This window comes from Sarcophilus harrisii, chromosome 1 (genome assembly GCF_902635505.1).
Source record: "Sarcophilus harrisii chromosome 1, mSarHar1.11, whole genome shotgun sequence".
Taxonomy (NCBI): domain Eukaryota; kingdom Metazoa; phylum Chordata; class Mammalia; order Dasyuromorphia; family Dasyuridae; genus Sarcophilus; species Sarcophilus harrisii.
The window spans coordinates 332,876,107-332,892,647 of NC_045426.1; the positions used below are offsets into that span (position 1 = coordinate 332,876,107).

Below are 16,541 nucleotides of genomic sequence, written 5' to 3' on the forward strand. Positions count from 1 at the left end.
GTTTGAAAAATAAGTAGATTGTGAGCAGTTTTTGGAGGCCAAGATTTAGGAGTTTACATAATCTAAGAAATAGGGCATTTTTCCTGTAGATACCAGGTACTATAGTATGTTTTTGAACTGACAGTTAATGAGTTAATGAAAAGCCATTAATACAGAAAAATTTTAAAGTAATATAATTTTTAGAAGTTTTTCTAGGCAACCTCTTTGAAGGACTAAATAAAAATTATTTTGTAAGTATGCCAAGATTGTTTTAACAAATATGTGGCTCATTTGTAGATTAAATATTCCTCCTCACATACATCTTTTTGCCTATCAAAAATCTGAGATTTTAATGTGAATTTTCTTAGCAAACTTTTTTTTTATATGTAACAGAACCTCTTAAACTGTGGTTCATGATCCCACAAGGGGTTGCATAACTGAATGTGGAGGTCACAAAAAATTTGGCAACAGTAAAAGGTAAATAAAGATTTAATTCTTTATGTAAAAAATAAACAAGCATATCCACCTTATTAATTTGCACATTTGTTTTTGTCTTTAACAAATAGAAAAATTTTATGTATACCAAAGAATTGTTTTAAAATAAATTTCTTCATGATTTAATAATGTATATGTTTTATTTGCATATCCATTTACCTGGGATTACATAAAAATTTCTCTAGCAAAAAGACTTTGTGAGTGAAAAAAAGTTTAAGAAGCCCTGATATATATATAACACAGGCATATTGACAGCCTGGCCTAGATTAAATTATTCCAAATTCATATTTGGTTTGATGACATTTTATTATACTTGGCTACTTCCAGGGATAATAAAATTTTATTCAAATTAAATTTTTTTCCAGGCCTCAAATCAACATTGTATGTTATGAAAGCTGTGTTTATTTACTTGGGTTTGTATCTTCTTGTTAGAAGGAGTGCATAGTTTCTATAAGGAAAGAAATAAAATGTAATAGATATTACTTCCAGCTTGGAGGTGAAGTAGCATTATGATGAGCAGTGGCTACAAACGATTGCTGGAATAATAAGCAACAATAGGAAAATAATAAGAAAAATTGAAGCCACTTGACAAGAAATATTAAATAGTTTTTGTTTTCTTGACTTTAGATCCTGATAGTCTGCTGCACAGCATTAGCAGGGATTATGCTGCTAAACTACCAGCAGGATTATACAGTATGGGTACTGCCATTGGTCATTGTTTGCCTCTTTGCTTTCCTGGTTGCTCACTGCTTCCTGTCCATTTATGAAATGGTTGTGGACGTATTATTCTTATGCTTTGCTATCGATACCAAGTACAATGATGGAAGTCCTGGCAGAGAATTCTACATGGATAAAGTCCTGATGGTAAATATGTTGAATGCTTAATACTACTTTGAAGATAAAAATGTTTTGCTCATTTTCTAGTTCTATATTCCTTCCTTACCATTCTAAATAAAATCCTGTATTGGTATAAATATAGACTATACTTTTTGCCTAAATCTGGTTTGTATAAAACATAAGTGCTATCTAGATTCACACTATGTCTGTATATTTTTTCCTTTCAGAGAGAGCTCATTCTAGGGATACTGCCTGTATTCAGAAGTGGAAGCCCTGAAACACAGTTGTTTTAACTGAATAGTGTATGGATTCCATCTGTGTAACATTGTATGCATAAGTTGCTCGTATACAAACTGGGGAAGGGTACTGGGGCTAGTGAAATGGCAACTTGGTCAGACCAAGTAAATAAATGAGCTGAAACACTATTGCCCCTTTTAAGCTTAAATTGAGATCATTTCTTACTTAGTACAGTCTGTCCTACTGGACAGACCTAGACAAACCTCTGTGGATGTTTATTTAAATTTCTTTTGTGACCAGAAAGAAGATAGAGATCATAATATCATTGTTCTTCACTATCTTTTCCTGAAATGTATTTATTTGGGGGGGGGGGGGGGAACGACAAGTTTTCCAGATTCTATTCACCATCATTTTTCCTTATGTATTACTACTATTCTTAAAAGAAGATAAATGATACTAAATGTGCCAAAACTTAAGGATAAGTGGTTTTGTTTCATGACTTATTACAAGTGGCTTATTATTTTCTTCCATAAACTACTACCTGAATAATAACACATAATAAATTATATTTAAACTGTTAGTGACTTAGTAGATTTTCTTAATACCTGAAATAATAGAATATTAGTAAGGGTCCTTACAGAAAGCTTTGCTCTTGAGCTGTAAAATGATCTTGATTTAGTATGTTCTATAGAAGATTGAAAAATGAGTATTAAATAACAAATCTGGAAGTATCAAAGCAAATTTCTTAATAGGTACATTAGGTTCTGTTACAAGAAATACTACAAAATATTCTTTGGTTATACTGAAATTTAGTCATTGGAAACAAGTGAAGTATTAACTGAGGCTTGAAAATCTTTTCAGTAAACAAATTATCATTGTAATCATATTTGTAAGATCAAGACTTGATAGTTTTATCTCATTTGCAATTAAACCCTTTTAAAAAGCAGAAGATTATTTTTTTCCCATTAACAAAAATTTAGTCAAATTACTTTTCTTCCTCTAATAAGAATTCTGTAGAACTAGTTGGAATATTAATGCAATAGTGATCCAGAAAATACATTTCTTAAGCTTTGCATTAGAGGTGTTTCCCTATATCACATTTTCTTTGTCATTACGTCAGACCCATGACATTAACATCTCTTATTTTCATGATTTACAATGTAATGTCAAAGAAAATAATAGTTATTTTTTATCACCTAATTTTGATCAGTTTAGTAAATCTATATAAACATATATATGTTTGTTTATTCTTTCCTTCATTTTCCTATACCCTATGAAATTTTTTGGGGGGAGGGAGGTAAATTCATTCAGTATTTTTTTATATTCTTTATATAACATTTTATATGAGAAAAAATTAAGAATAGTAAACCTTATTTGGATAAATTAGGTATTTACTCCTGGGTGAAACATCTTATTTTGGGGGAGAGGTGGTTTAGTGAAGAGAGTATTTGACTTGGGAATTCAAGCCTTGGCTCTGCCTCTTGTTATCTTTTGTAACCCTGGATAAATCAGATAATCTGTCTTTGCCTCCATTCCTCATTTGTAAAACAAAGAGGTTGAACTGGATGACATTTAGAGTCACTTCAAGCTAAATCTATCATCCAGTGATCTTTTTGTTAATATTTTTTTGTTTTTTTCCAATTATATATAAACATTTTAACATTCAGTTTTAAAAAGTATAGTCTGATCTTCAGACTTCATCAGTTCTTTCATTAGAGGTAGATGGCATTTTTTCATCATGAGTCCTTCAGAACTGTCTTAGATCATTGTATTGCTAAAAATAACTAAGTCATTCACAGTTGATCATAGTACAATTCACTATTACTTTATACAGTGTTCCCCTGGTTCTGCTCATTTCACTTTGCATCAGGTCTTGTAAGTCTTCCCACATTTTACTTTGTTAGTCATTTCTTGTAGGACAATAGTATTCCATCACAATCACATACACTTTGTTCAGCAATTCTCCAACTAAGGGAGTATCCTCTCAATTTTGCCTCTTTACTACCACATAAAGATCTGATATAAATATTTTTATATATCTAGGTCCTTTTCTTTTCTTTCTTTTTCTTAAGTCACTTTGGAATATAGAATTAGTAGTGGCAATACATAAAGAATATGCACAGATTTGTTTGTTTTTCTTATGATATAATTTTCCTTTTTTCTTTTTTATTAATATTTTTTATTTTTAAAACATATGCATGAATAATTTTTCAACATTAACCTTTGCAAAACCTTGTGTTCCAAATTTTCTCCCCTTCCCCCATCCCTCCCCTAGATGTCAGGTAATACAATATATGTGAAACATGTTGAAAAAATGTTAAATCCAATATATGTATACATATTTATACAATTATTTTGTTACACAAGAAAAATCAAATAAAAAGGGAAAAAAATGAGAAAAGAAATAAAATTCAAGCAAACAACAACAAAAATAATGAAAATGATATGTTGTGGTGCACACTCAGTTCCCACAGTCCTCTCTCTGGGTGCAGATGGCTCTCTTCATCACAGAATCATTGGAACTGGCATATCTCATTGAAAAGAGCCATGTCCATCAGAATTGATATCATATAATCTTCTTGTTTCTATGTATAATGATCTTCTGGCTCTGTTTATTTGACTCAGCATCAGTTCTTGTAAGTCTCTCCAGGCCTTTCTGAAATCATTCTGCTGGTCATTTCTTACAAAACAATAATATTCTGTAACATTCATGTACCATAATTTATTCAGCCATTCTCTACCTGAGGGGCGTTCACCTAGTTTCCAGTTTCTGGCCACTACAAAAAGGGCTGCCACGAACATTTTAGCACATACAGGTCCCTTTCCCTCCTTTATGATCTCTTTGGGATATAGATCCAGTAGTAACACTGTTGGATTAAAGTATATGCACAGTTTTATAGCCCTTTGGGTAGAGTTCCAAATTGTTCTCTAGAATGGTTGAACCAGTTCACAATTCCACCAACAATGATTTAGTGTCCCAGTTTCCCCACATCCCCTCAAACATTCGACATTATCTTTTCCTGTCATCTTAACCAATCTAAGAGATGTGTAGTGGTACCTCAGAGTTGTCTTAATTTACATTTCCCTGATCAATAGTGGTTTAGAACACTTTGTCAAATGGCTAGAAATAGTTTCAATTTCTTCATCTGAAAATTGCCTGTTCATATCCTTTGACCATTTATCAATTGGAGAATGGCTTGAAAGAATTTTATTTTTCCAAATACATGCAAAGGCAGTTTTCAACATTCACTCCTGCAAAATCTTATGTTCCAAATTTTTCTTTCTCCCTCCCCCTCACTCCCCAAAACAGCAAGCAATCCAATATAGATTAAACTTGTGCAATTCTTCTTCTTCTTCTTCTTCTTCTTCTTCTTCTTCTTCTTCTTCTTCTTCTTTTTTTTTTTTTTTTTTTAACTTTTTATTGACAGAACCCATGCCTGGGTAGTTTTTTTGCAACATTATCCCTTGCACTAACTTCTGTTCCGACTTCTCCCTTCCCTCCTTTCACCCCCTCCCCCAGATGACAAGCAGTCCTATACAAGTTAAATATGTCACAGTGTATCCTATCTATAATATATGTATGCAGAACCGAACTATTCACTTGTGTGCAATTCTTCTTAAACATATTTCCATATTTATCATGCTGTGCAAGAAAAATCAGATTAAAAGTGAAAAACATGAAAAAGAAAACAAACAAGCAACAACAAAGGTGAAAATATTATGTTTTGATCCATATTCAGTCTCCATAGTTTTCTCTCTGGATGCGGATGGCACTTTCCATACCAAGTCTCTTGGAATTGGCTTGAATCACCACATTGTTAAAAAGAGCTAAAGGTCCATCACAGTTAATCATCACATAATCTTGTTACTGTATACATTGTTCTTTTGGTTCTGCTCACTTCACTTAGCATCAGTTCATATAAGTCTTTTAAAGCTTTTCTGAAATCAGTCTGTATGTACAATTTTATAGCCCTTTAGACATAATTCCAGATTGCTCTCCAGAAGATTCACAGTCAGTTCACAACTTTAACATTAGTGTGCCAATTTTCCCAACACTTGCTCCAACATTTATCATTTTTCTTTTCTTTCATATTAACCAATTTGATAGGAATAAAGTGATACCTCAGAGGTGTTTTAATTTTATTTCTCTAGTTCATAGTAATTTAGAGCATTTTTTCATATGATTATAGATAACTTGGATTTTTTTCATCTGAAAACTGTTTGTTCATAGACTTTGACTATTCCTCAATTGGTAAATGATTTATATTCTTATAAATTTGACTCCATTCTCTATATAGTTGAGAAATGAGATCTTTAGCAGAGAAATTTGCTCTAAAATTTTTTTTCTAAGTTTTTCTTCAAATTGTGGCTGCATTAGTTTTTTTTGCGCATAATCTTTTTAATTTCCTATAATCAAAATCATCCATTTTACATCTTGCAATGCTTGTTATCTTTGGTTTGGTCATAAATTCTTCCTTTATCCAAAGATCTGACAAGTACACTATTATTCTTCCCAAATTTGAATATGGTATCACTCTTTATGTCTAAACCATATACCAATTTTGACCTTATGTTGCTATACAGTGTGAGATCTTAATCTAATCTTAGTTTCTACCAAACTATTTTTCAGGTTTCGTAGCAGATTTTGTCAGATAATGAATTCTCGTCCCCAAATCTTGGATCCTCAAATTTATCAAACACTAGATTAAAAAGGTCATTTATTAGTGTGTATTGTAAACCTAATTTATTCCACTGACATACAACTCTATTTCTCATCCAGTCCCAGATTCTTTTCATGATTATACTTTTTATACAATTTGAGATCTGGTTTAGCAAAGCCACATTCCTTCACATTTTTTTTTTCTATTTATTCCCTTGATATTTTTGATCTTTTGTTCATCCAGATGAATTTTATTTTTCTAGTGCTATAATTTTTTTAACTTTAATTTTTAAAAATTTAATAATTTCTAAAATAATGTCTTGATAGATTGGTATGGCACTGAATAAGTAAATTAGCTTAGGTATTATATTGGCTCAGTCTATCCATGAACAATTAGTAGTTTTCCAATTGTTTAGATCTGATTTTATTTGTGTGAAAAGTATTTTATGGGTGTGTTCATATAGTTCCTGACTTTGTCTTGGCAAGTAGGTTCCCAGATATTTTATATTTGTATATAGTTATTTTAAATAAGATTTCTCTTTTTATAGCTTCCTGCTGGACTTTGTTAGTAATATAAGGAAATGTGGGCTTATTTTATATACTGCAATTTCACTAAAGATGTTAATTATTTCAAGTGGTTTTTTTAGTTGATTCTTCAGAATTCTCCAAAAATGCTATCATATTATCTGTAAAGAGTGATAGTTTTGTTTCTTCATTGTCTATTTTAATTACTTCAATTTTTTTTTCTTTTCTTACTGCTATGACTAGCATTTGTAGTATAGTAGTGAATCAATAGAGGTGATAATGGGTATCTTGGCTTCAGTTCCTGATCTTCTTGAGCTTATTCTATTGTATCCCCATTAAAGATAATGTTGGCTGAGGGTTTTCAGTAGATAACTATTCTTTTTAAGGAAAGCTCCTTTTGTTTCCTATGCTTTCTAGTGGTTTTTAATAGAAATTAGTGTTGTATTTTGTTAGATGTTTTTTCTGCATCTATTGAGTTATCACATAATTTTTGTTGGTATTGTTACTGACATGGTCAATTATCCTTATAGTGTTCCTATATTGAACCAGCCCTTCACTCCTGGTATAAATCCCACCTGCTCATAACGTATGGTCTTTGTGATATACTAATGTAATCTCCTTGCAATGGTTTTATTTAGATTTTTTGCCTATTCATTAAATGTTCATTAAAATATTGGTCTGTAGTTTTCTTTCACTGTATTTTATTCAGTGATTTTTGAGCCATAATTAAATATTCAGTTTAACAGATCATCATCATATTGCATTCTAATTGGGTAAATTTTGCAGCTTTTTTGTGTGGTACTAAATGTTATTTACCTTTTTGATATCTTTCCTTCACAGCACTGGGAAAGTTGGCATATTGGAATTGGAGATTTAAATGTCCTTTATACTTAATTCATTTATTTACTAAAAGTAAATGAGATTATAAAATATGTTGCCTCTTATTTTACAGGAATTTGTGGAGAATAGTAGAAAAGCCATGAAAGAAGCTGGTAAGGGAGGGGCAGCCGATTCCAGAGAGCTAAAACCGATGGTAGGTGGAGATGAGGAGGTGACCACCCTCCACGAATTTCACTTTTGCTTCCTACCCCTCTCTGTCTTCACTGACTGCACGTCTTCAGGAGATGCTTATGTTGTCTGTATTACTCAGGATATTCTGCTTTTTCTCTTTGTGTGCTTACCCATCACTTGGATAGCTGAGTTTCTGTCACAAATGAGACCATCTTCTGTCAAAGTAAGCTGAAAGGAACTGCAGTTTTTAATGCATTAAAAAAAAAATCCACTATCATAATTTAATTCTCTTGGTTGGCTAGATTGCCTCTTGGATTTATTTAGGTTTTTTTAGTATATGCATAAATACTGGGGCTGAAATATTGGTTATATATGTTTTCAAAAACAAGTGTAGAGTGTGTGTGTATATATATATATATATATATATATATATATATATATGCAAATCCTTTTTGATTTCATCTAATATTTGTTCTCATTGATATAACTGCCTTTACAAATACAGATCACAGTTACTCCCTGTGCCCTTTTAGACAATATTAATGAGAAGCTATGCCCCCAACTTCCCCTTCCGCCAAAAAAAAGTCCCTGACTTGAGCCAGTTTACCTAGACTGGTTCTTTGGAATCGAGTTTGGAAGGACCTTCTAGACCTGACATTCTGCTGGCATAGCTTGTGAAAATCTAGGGTCATCTCCTTGTCATGGTGAAGTAGTGAAAGAGGATATTAATAGATACAGTTCCTTTCAACCTGCTAAAATGCACATTTTTCCATTTGTTTATAATGTACTATTTACGTTGCAATATTTTCTTCTGCTGATTTTTTTTGTTTTCTCAGCTGTACTTTCTTTATATTTCATAGGTTTAATTTTGCCACAAATGACTCTGGCAATGTAATTTTAAAATTCATATGTACATTTAATTCCAGACAAGAAAACTTTATTTTTCAGTTATTCCTTTTAGTCATAGTAGGGATAAACTATTCCCAATTGGGATGGCTATATAATCAAAACATTCCACTGTTTTGTTTTGTTTTTTAAATTCCTTGACATTGATTAATCAGTGTACCCAGGTTCATGGGTTATTTCACTAATTAGGATGTCAACCATGTTAGAATGGAAAGCCTCTGTAGTAACATTTAGAGCTTCACTTAGGAGTTCTTAAAATAGCATGTGTAATTTCAGATTATTCAACTATTTAGAATATCAGGGTATTATAAATTAAAACTAACATCTAATATCATGATCCCAAATCTAAGAAAGTTCATCTTCTTTTTCCCTACATTTTAATAAACTATTGAGTTAATAGGTTGTTAATGCAAAGAAATGGTTTTTTTTTTTTACAATTTTTTACAATTTTTGACACTGACAAGCATTAAGATGAAGAATAAATTGGAAAATCTTTTAAAAAGTCCACCCCAATTTCCAAAAGAAACCTTGGTTTAATCTATAAAATAATTCAATTCAACAAGCATTTATAAAAGATCTATTAATATTCAAAGTATCATGCCAGATCCTGGCAAAATAAAATGATAAATAGGCCCTTTCCTAGTGGAGCCCATACTCTAAGAGAGATAGTAAAACAAACACAAATAATTAATAGATGAAAAGTAAGAAAGATACAAAATATCTGAGGTGGGTAATCGGCACAAAGATGAATACTGAGTAGAAAGGGCAGTTGGGAATGGAGAGAAGATTTCTAGGAGCAGTTTGTTTCTGAGCTATATTTTAAAGGAATCACTTAGTCATTCAAATCCAAATTAACTGAAAATCTGTGAAATCTTTAGCTGAGAGTTCTTTTGGGCCTATTACACAGTAATACTTAGATAAAGATATTTTGATGACTTTGATGCTTTTCAAGGTGGGTCAGTGGGAGATAAATACGATGATATATTATCAGTATTCTTAAGATGCTTATAATCTTATAAAACATTATTTCCCCTATATGATACTCTACCATACTCCCACATACATACCTATATATTCTTTGCTGTGAACATTTTAAATTTTTAAAATGTTTTCCTCACATAATTCTCCACCTCAGGATTCCCCAACCCTCTATCTCCTCTCCCTTTATCCACTTGGTTCCTATCTATTTTGCCTTCATAATATATCCCACCTCTAACTCTTCATGTACAGTCACTAATATAATATAGGTCTCACCCCGACTTTCTAATTGATCTCCCTGATTCTAGTCTATCCCACTCTTCAGTCCATCCACACCACTATCAAACTCCACAGCTACCAAAATAATTTTAAAAAATAGATCCCCTCAGAAACCTTCACCATCTCTCATTTTTGCCACTTGGATAAACTCAGCAGCTTGACATTAGGGCTCTCCACATCCTGGTTCCAAACAGCCTTTCTAGCCTTCTTTCTCTATATTACCTTTATACAATTATTTCCCAATCATCCAGGATACCTTATTTCCTCCCCTTGTACATTTGCCCAAGCTGCCCTCTCTGAATAACTTGCACACCCTCTTCCATTCCAACTCTTTATCTTCCTCCAAGATTTGACAACTCTTGTAAAGTATCCCCTGATCGCCTCCCTATTTGGCCCCCACAAATTGTTAGTATCTTTTTCCTCCTCAAATTAACTTATATTTATGTATTGTGTATGTAAATTTTATGAGGGCAAAGACTTATTTGGCTTTTGTCTTTGTATCACCAGCACCTAGCATAGCACCTTGCATATAATAGACAATAAATGTTTGTTGAATTGAATTGGTCTTTATTTTTCTTACTTGAAACAGCAGCTACTGCTGTTATTAATAACTTCTCTTAAACCAAGCTTCCATTGTCATTTCTAAGGCAGGTAAACAATATTCAGATTATTTTTCAGAGTAAATTTTCAAATTATCATTCTGAAATAATAATAATTTCAGAAATATTATATTTCTTGCCCAATCTTGGGCAAGATTGGGGGAAGAGAGAGCAAGTCACCACTCTCTTGGCAAGCTGCCACTCATTTCCTCCTCCTCTTTATATGTTTCAAGAGGAGTGTAGCTACAGAGATGTTCTCCCTGGGGAAAACAAAAAATAAAACAAAAACAAACACTCCTAAAGACAGAAAAGTAATCTGGCTGCTTCAGATAATTGGTTCTCTTTATTAAGGATCAAAAGTTCTAAAGTTCAAAATCTGAAACTTGAAAGGAAACCCTAATTGTTAACACCATTTTTCTTGCAAATCACTTTTTTATTCTTTGCATATTGTCATCTCCTTCCCATTTTCTTTCTGCCAAACCCAGAAACTCATTTTTACATACCAAAGGTCCTAATGGTTTTTTTGTTTTTTAGTAACTAACTAGCAGGAATAGGTCATTTTCAGTGTTCTCTGAAATCTAGGACCTATAAAGATGAGCTTTAAATGGTCAAAAAGGAAAAGTATGTGTCACTGCTTGGCTCAAAAATATTTTGTAAATATTTTATAAATATAAGAAATAGTATGTATTATTAAGTAAAAATATAAATAAATGTCATTTAGAATTGTCTCCTCTTTTATAATATAAATAATCTTCTCCCAAAAGATTTATTTGAGACACTTTCCCTAAAGTAGAACTTGGTAAAATTTAGTTTGGATTATTCATATTTTTATAGTTTAGTGACCTGTGATTATTTTGGAGATAATTCTATATGGGTTTGTCATTATTATTTTCTCACCTTTCTGGAAATTCTACTATTTCATGGAGAGTATATACCATCCTATATACAGAACATATTTTTAGGAATTATTATGAGCCTAGAAATCAATATTCTGAAGTAAGAAGGCTCTAATATTTCCTTTAGGAAGGAATTAACTGAAATAAATGTTAAGCCTGCTCTCTGTGTTAATACAAATAATGGACAAAAATATTAAATATTAAAATATTTTGAAAGTTTATGAGATATCTGTTCTCATGGAAAAGTTTTTAGTAAATTAATCATATCTGAGAAATAACTGATATAACCAACAGGTTTCAAGATATATATATATATATATAATTCTACTTTCCTGTTTGTTATGGAGTTTGGAGAGAAGAAAGATATTGTAGGAAGGAAGAAATAAAGGGGCAAAATATTCTTAAGCACTTACTTTATGCAAAGCTCTAGATATTAGGAGAAATTAATTTTTAAAAAAATATCTTAGCTGAGACAGAATCTCTAATCTCAAGTTTCCAGTGTGTGCAGAGAGTTGAGAGTATCTGGAGAAATTGAGAGGAATTGCCAAAGCAGGTCTACATAGTTGTTAAGGTTAGGGAAGTGCAGGGTACCTTTATATTCAGTCTGTCGCCTTTTTGTTCTCTCTTTTTTTTTAAATATTTATGACATCACTTGTGGTATTCCTTTAATGACATTTGTCTAAGACTGTACTTTGTATGACTTTGTTTTCTAGGCTTCGGGAGCAAGTTCAGCTTGAATCTAGCCGACCATTATGGAACCCATTGACATTCCAAAACCATATATATACATATATATGTATTTGTGTATGTGTGTGTATATATATATGTATATGTATATGTATATGTATATGTATATGTATACATAATCAGCCAAAATCAGAGAAAAGGAACAGGGATTTAATACTTTTTTTAAGATTATTTTTGTCAAACATGTACTCCTTTCATACGGGTGGCTTTTACAGGCAATTTTAGTCATTTAGTTTTTTCAATAGTAATTGTATTAATGGAAATGTTAAGATTCATATCTGATGAAAGTTTTTAATAATTTAAGGGAGGATTGAATTATAATTATTTTAAGTAAAAGCATTAGACCAAATTCTTTGTCCAAAATACAAAAATTTATTAATGGGGTCAAATTCCCCAAAATATGCATTATATTCAGAGTATGTTTTATAGATCCTTAAGCCCAAATGAATGGGACAGACTATTTGGGCATATATATATTTTCCAGATAAATTAGACATTAATTTAAATCCTTGCCTTTAAAAAGCTTCTCTATACAAGGAAGTCATGAGATTAGATGGCATTTTACATACAAATGGGCCCAGAATCAATTTCCATTCTAATTCATGAATTTATTAATTATCATTAAAAAGTAAACAGATCCTCAGGTATTTTTAGGTGGCCCTTAAATCTTATGTCAAAGGGAATAGCAAAAGGAATAGATATTTTCTGATGTAAACTTTTTCTTCTTATATCACTTTTTCCTTTTCTTTTTGATTTCAGTAACTTCCTTTGTACTTCTGTGCCCTGGCCTTAGAAGGGCATACGTTCCATAAACAAACAGCTGAGCAAACTGCCAACTATGAAAGTTGAGCATTTAAATATCTGTATCTTGGTTTTGCTGACTTAATCATGCTGGTAGAAAGAAAGCAGGGACAGAAATGCAAAAATTACTTAAAACTTTTGTGACTTTGAGTCAGTTCTAGGAACTATCCATTGATTTCAGGATAAATGGCCATTTTATTTCATTGCTTGTGATCAAGTGTGTAAACCATGTCAACTCAGCCTGGCAGGTGCTTCTCACTATGAAAATCATGGAGTATCCAATGATACAGTGACTACAAAAGAACTGGTTCATGTTTTGTTTTTTCAAATGTTGAAAGTTTCTTTGGTTTTATTTCAACTCTCAAAGCTTACCAGATATGAATGGCTAATGTTCCATTGTTCTGCTTGTTGTAATGGTGAATGCTTTAAAACAAAGTGTATTTGCTAAGAATAATTCATGATCTCTTTATGTGATAACTCCTTTTTGTTACAATTTTTTTAAAAAAGCTATTTTTGTTAATGTAAAGTAAATATTTCAGAGCAGAATTTTTAAACTTATTGCACTAAATACAGGCTCTGTAAGAAAAATAACGCCTCAGCAGTTTATCATTCCATAGAAAGAGAATCTTTTGAAAGAAAGCATGCCTTTCTATCAAGCTTAGACAATGGATTAGAGTGGTGTGTATGAATGTATGTACTTTTAATGTCACCAGAACTTCATAAGCAGCTGTTTGCTAATGTGCTTCCTTTCAAAGGATTGGACCTTTAAATTGCTACAGAAGGTAAATTGTATTTTTTTTAAATGACTTTGTGCTCTTTACTCAAGGTAAGCTAGCCAAATGCCTTGATTTTATTTTTAAAGCTCAAAGCAACACTTCTGATTTTTCAGAATCTTAGAAATAAGAATCTGAATTTTAAAAATACAATTTATAACTTATGTCTTAAAAGGATCAAGGGAAGCTAACTTTGTGAGAATAACCATTTGAAGTCAGTAATTCTCCAGAAGTTAACTTCCACAATTTAAACAGTATCATTCTTTTCTATATGCAATATGGTATAGTGGAAAGAGCATTAGAAGACCTGGATTCAAGTCCCAGGCCAACTACAGATGACTTAACGTGAGTATGGGCAAGTCATTTATCCTCCCTAGGCCTCAGTTCCTCAGATTTAAAATGAGGACATTGAACTAGATTATCTCTAAGGGCCTTTCCTGCTTTTAATTTATAATTAAATAATTTGAAATGGCAAGATTCTAATTGTGGAACTAACCAAATTCTAGTTCAAATTGATGTAAGGGAAGAATCAGTGTTATATTTGAATGTAGAATGACATCAGCTCCATAGCAGTTCCAGATTTTTGACAATTTAGGAACATTGGCAACCAAGTTAAGGACTGGAATCAGGGAAGATTGAATACCAAAACTGAAGTGATTACAAGTTATAAGCATTTCAGGAGGTATCACCATCCCCCACTCCCATCCCACCTTCACCCCACCCCCATGGCCTGATGGAAGTCCAGGATTTGGAAGTTTTAGGTTCTGCTCACTTGGACATCCTGACATCATGGATTCTTGCTGCTCCCTGTTCCATATGCTTGCAACCTCTGCTGTTTGGAAGCCACCAGAAATGCTTTCTTAATATCATTTGCAACTAGAACTGTAATCAGAAAGAAATTTTGTATTTTTGTATAACTTGACTGTGTGCCATTTTATATAACAGGCCCTGTTTTGCAAATAAATTTTGTTTTACTAACACTGTGTTTAGAGATTATGGTCAACGCTTTTCTATGGTTAAATGTAATGTCGAAGTCAGAAATTAACGCCAAGGTAGTTGCCCTTAATAAAACAGTGTATAAATTTGTGTGGATATATAGAATATATATGTATGTTTATATATATATTTTTATATATAGGTTCAAATATATATGTATATATCACACAGTCTCTCACACACAGATATGATTAAATTGCTAGTTTCTTTTCCACTTTCATACCAATTTCATTCTTTGCCTAATCAGAACAAAGCCTCACACAACTCTTCCTAGCAATATATAAATGTTTTGAGTTGATGCTTTGGACAAAATAACACTGCTGTCTTTCATTCATTGCAAATCATTCCACCATTAGATGTAGACTGCCTTCTTGCTGTCCACCTGTTGCCTCCATCTCTTGACCAAGTGAGAAGAATAAGATGAGTTGAAAATTAAAATTGTCTTTAAAATATGGTTTCCTGAGCAACTTTAGCTATTGTACTCAGAATAATGACTTTTATCTACCTGCAAAATGAAACTTCATAGCTCTCTCCACAGTTGATCTTTTTGGAGAGAAATAATATGTTAGTGTTCTAAATAAATTTTGTCAATGTTAGAGAATTGACACCATTTCTGTCAAGTGGTCACCAGAGCTCTAGTGTGAGATTATAATGTTTCCAGATTCATTGTTCTGCTTCTAGGAAGAGAAGATGCTACTGAAATAATTTCAAGTAAAAGAAACTGAAGGAAGGAAAGGGATCTGCCTTATAGAGCTGCCCAGGCATACAGAATTCAAATCAGATTGTTTCTTTAAACAATTTAGTCCATTTAAAAAGAGTTAAGATTAGGATTTTGATTTGTTTTTCTAAAGCTTTATCAGCTTTAGAATTCCTTGAGCTTAAGAGGTTATTCCTTAAATGGGAGTTATAGTTTTTTCAGCATCTGAGCGGGATGAATTTGTAGAAGCTCTGTACTACTCCCACCTCAATTCTCTTTACCAAAAAAATTTATATATATATATATATATATATATATATATATATATATATATATATATATATATATATATTACTAGAAATAAATGGTTCATTTGTGGAAAAGCTCTCATTGTTATATTTTTTTTCAGCAAAGGGGCATCAAGCAGCTGAGTTTAAGCTCTCCTCTGCCCCTCTGACCTCAGCATCTAAGGGCACCCTTGCCTTCCCAAGGCAGTGATTCAGGATCTCACCTGGACAGTGGGGTTGGTGAGGATTTAAATCCCTTCATTTGACATTTTATTTATCTTCAGAATGATACCACTCTCCCTTCCTCAAAGCAGCTACCATCACTGCAATTACCACGTGTATACAAGGATATGTCACCACTTCTGAGACTCCAGCCTTTGTTCCACAACTAGCCACTAAGTTCATGATCAGAATAGCCCAAGATGTAACCCTGCTTGGAAATATATTTCTGAGGTCTATTCCAAAACTAGGGTTGTCTATTAGGATGACTTTATTTTATTCTTTATTGGAGATTATTATGAGGAAAAGTTGGTTCACTTTGATATCTAGGATGGGCTTTTAATGAAAGTGCATCAGGAGGTTTTCCTTGACCATTTTGACCAAGATAACCAAAATGTTGGGGGGGGGGGGGAATATATATGTATATGTATGTATACATATATTCACACACACATACATATGCACACATAAAACCTTCTGCAGTTGTTTCCCCGTCTCCCCTTAATTTTCATTTTTAAAGCCCTTTCTCTAGGGACAAAAACCAAGAGTCTTAGAGAGTAAGGCTTCTGATTGAAATAGTCTTTCTTCCAAAAGGGCTCAAGATTTACCCTTGAATAAG

General features: G+C 32.2%; 1 protein-coding gene across 2 annotated transcripts in view; it reads left to right on the forward strand.

Moving 5' to 3' along the window:
- The window catches only part of SLC44A1 (solute carrier family 44 member 1), a 184,995-nt gene extending 170,289 nt beyond the window's left edge, over positions 1-14,706 (forward strand). Inside the window, exons 14-16 of one of the 2 annotated variants that reach the window (XM_031945566.1) lie at positions 1,102-1,338; positions 7,686-7,766; positions 12,116-14,706. In XM_031945566.1, coding sequence (XP_031801426.1) covers positions 1,102-1,338; positions 7,686-7,766; positions 12,116-12,139 — 342 coding nt within the window. In that variant the 3' untranslated portion in view covers positions 12,140-14,706. Of the gene's footprint in view, positions 1-1,101; positions 1,339-7,685; positions 8,148-12,115 lie in introns of those variants that run through there. The other variant, XM_031945567.1, reaches the window with a different exon arrangement.
- The last annotated feature ends 1,835 nt before the right edge of the window (positions 14,707-16,541 follow it).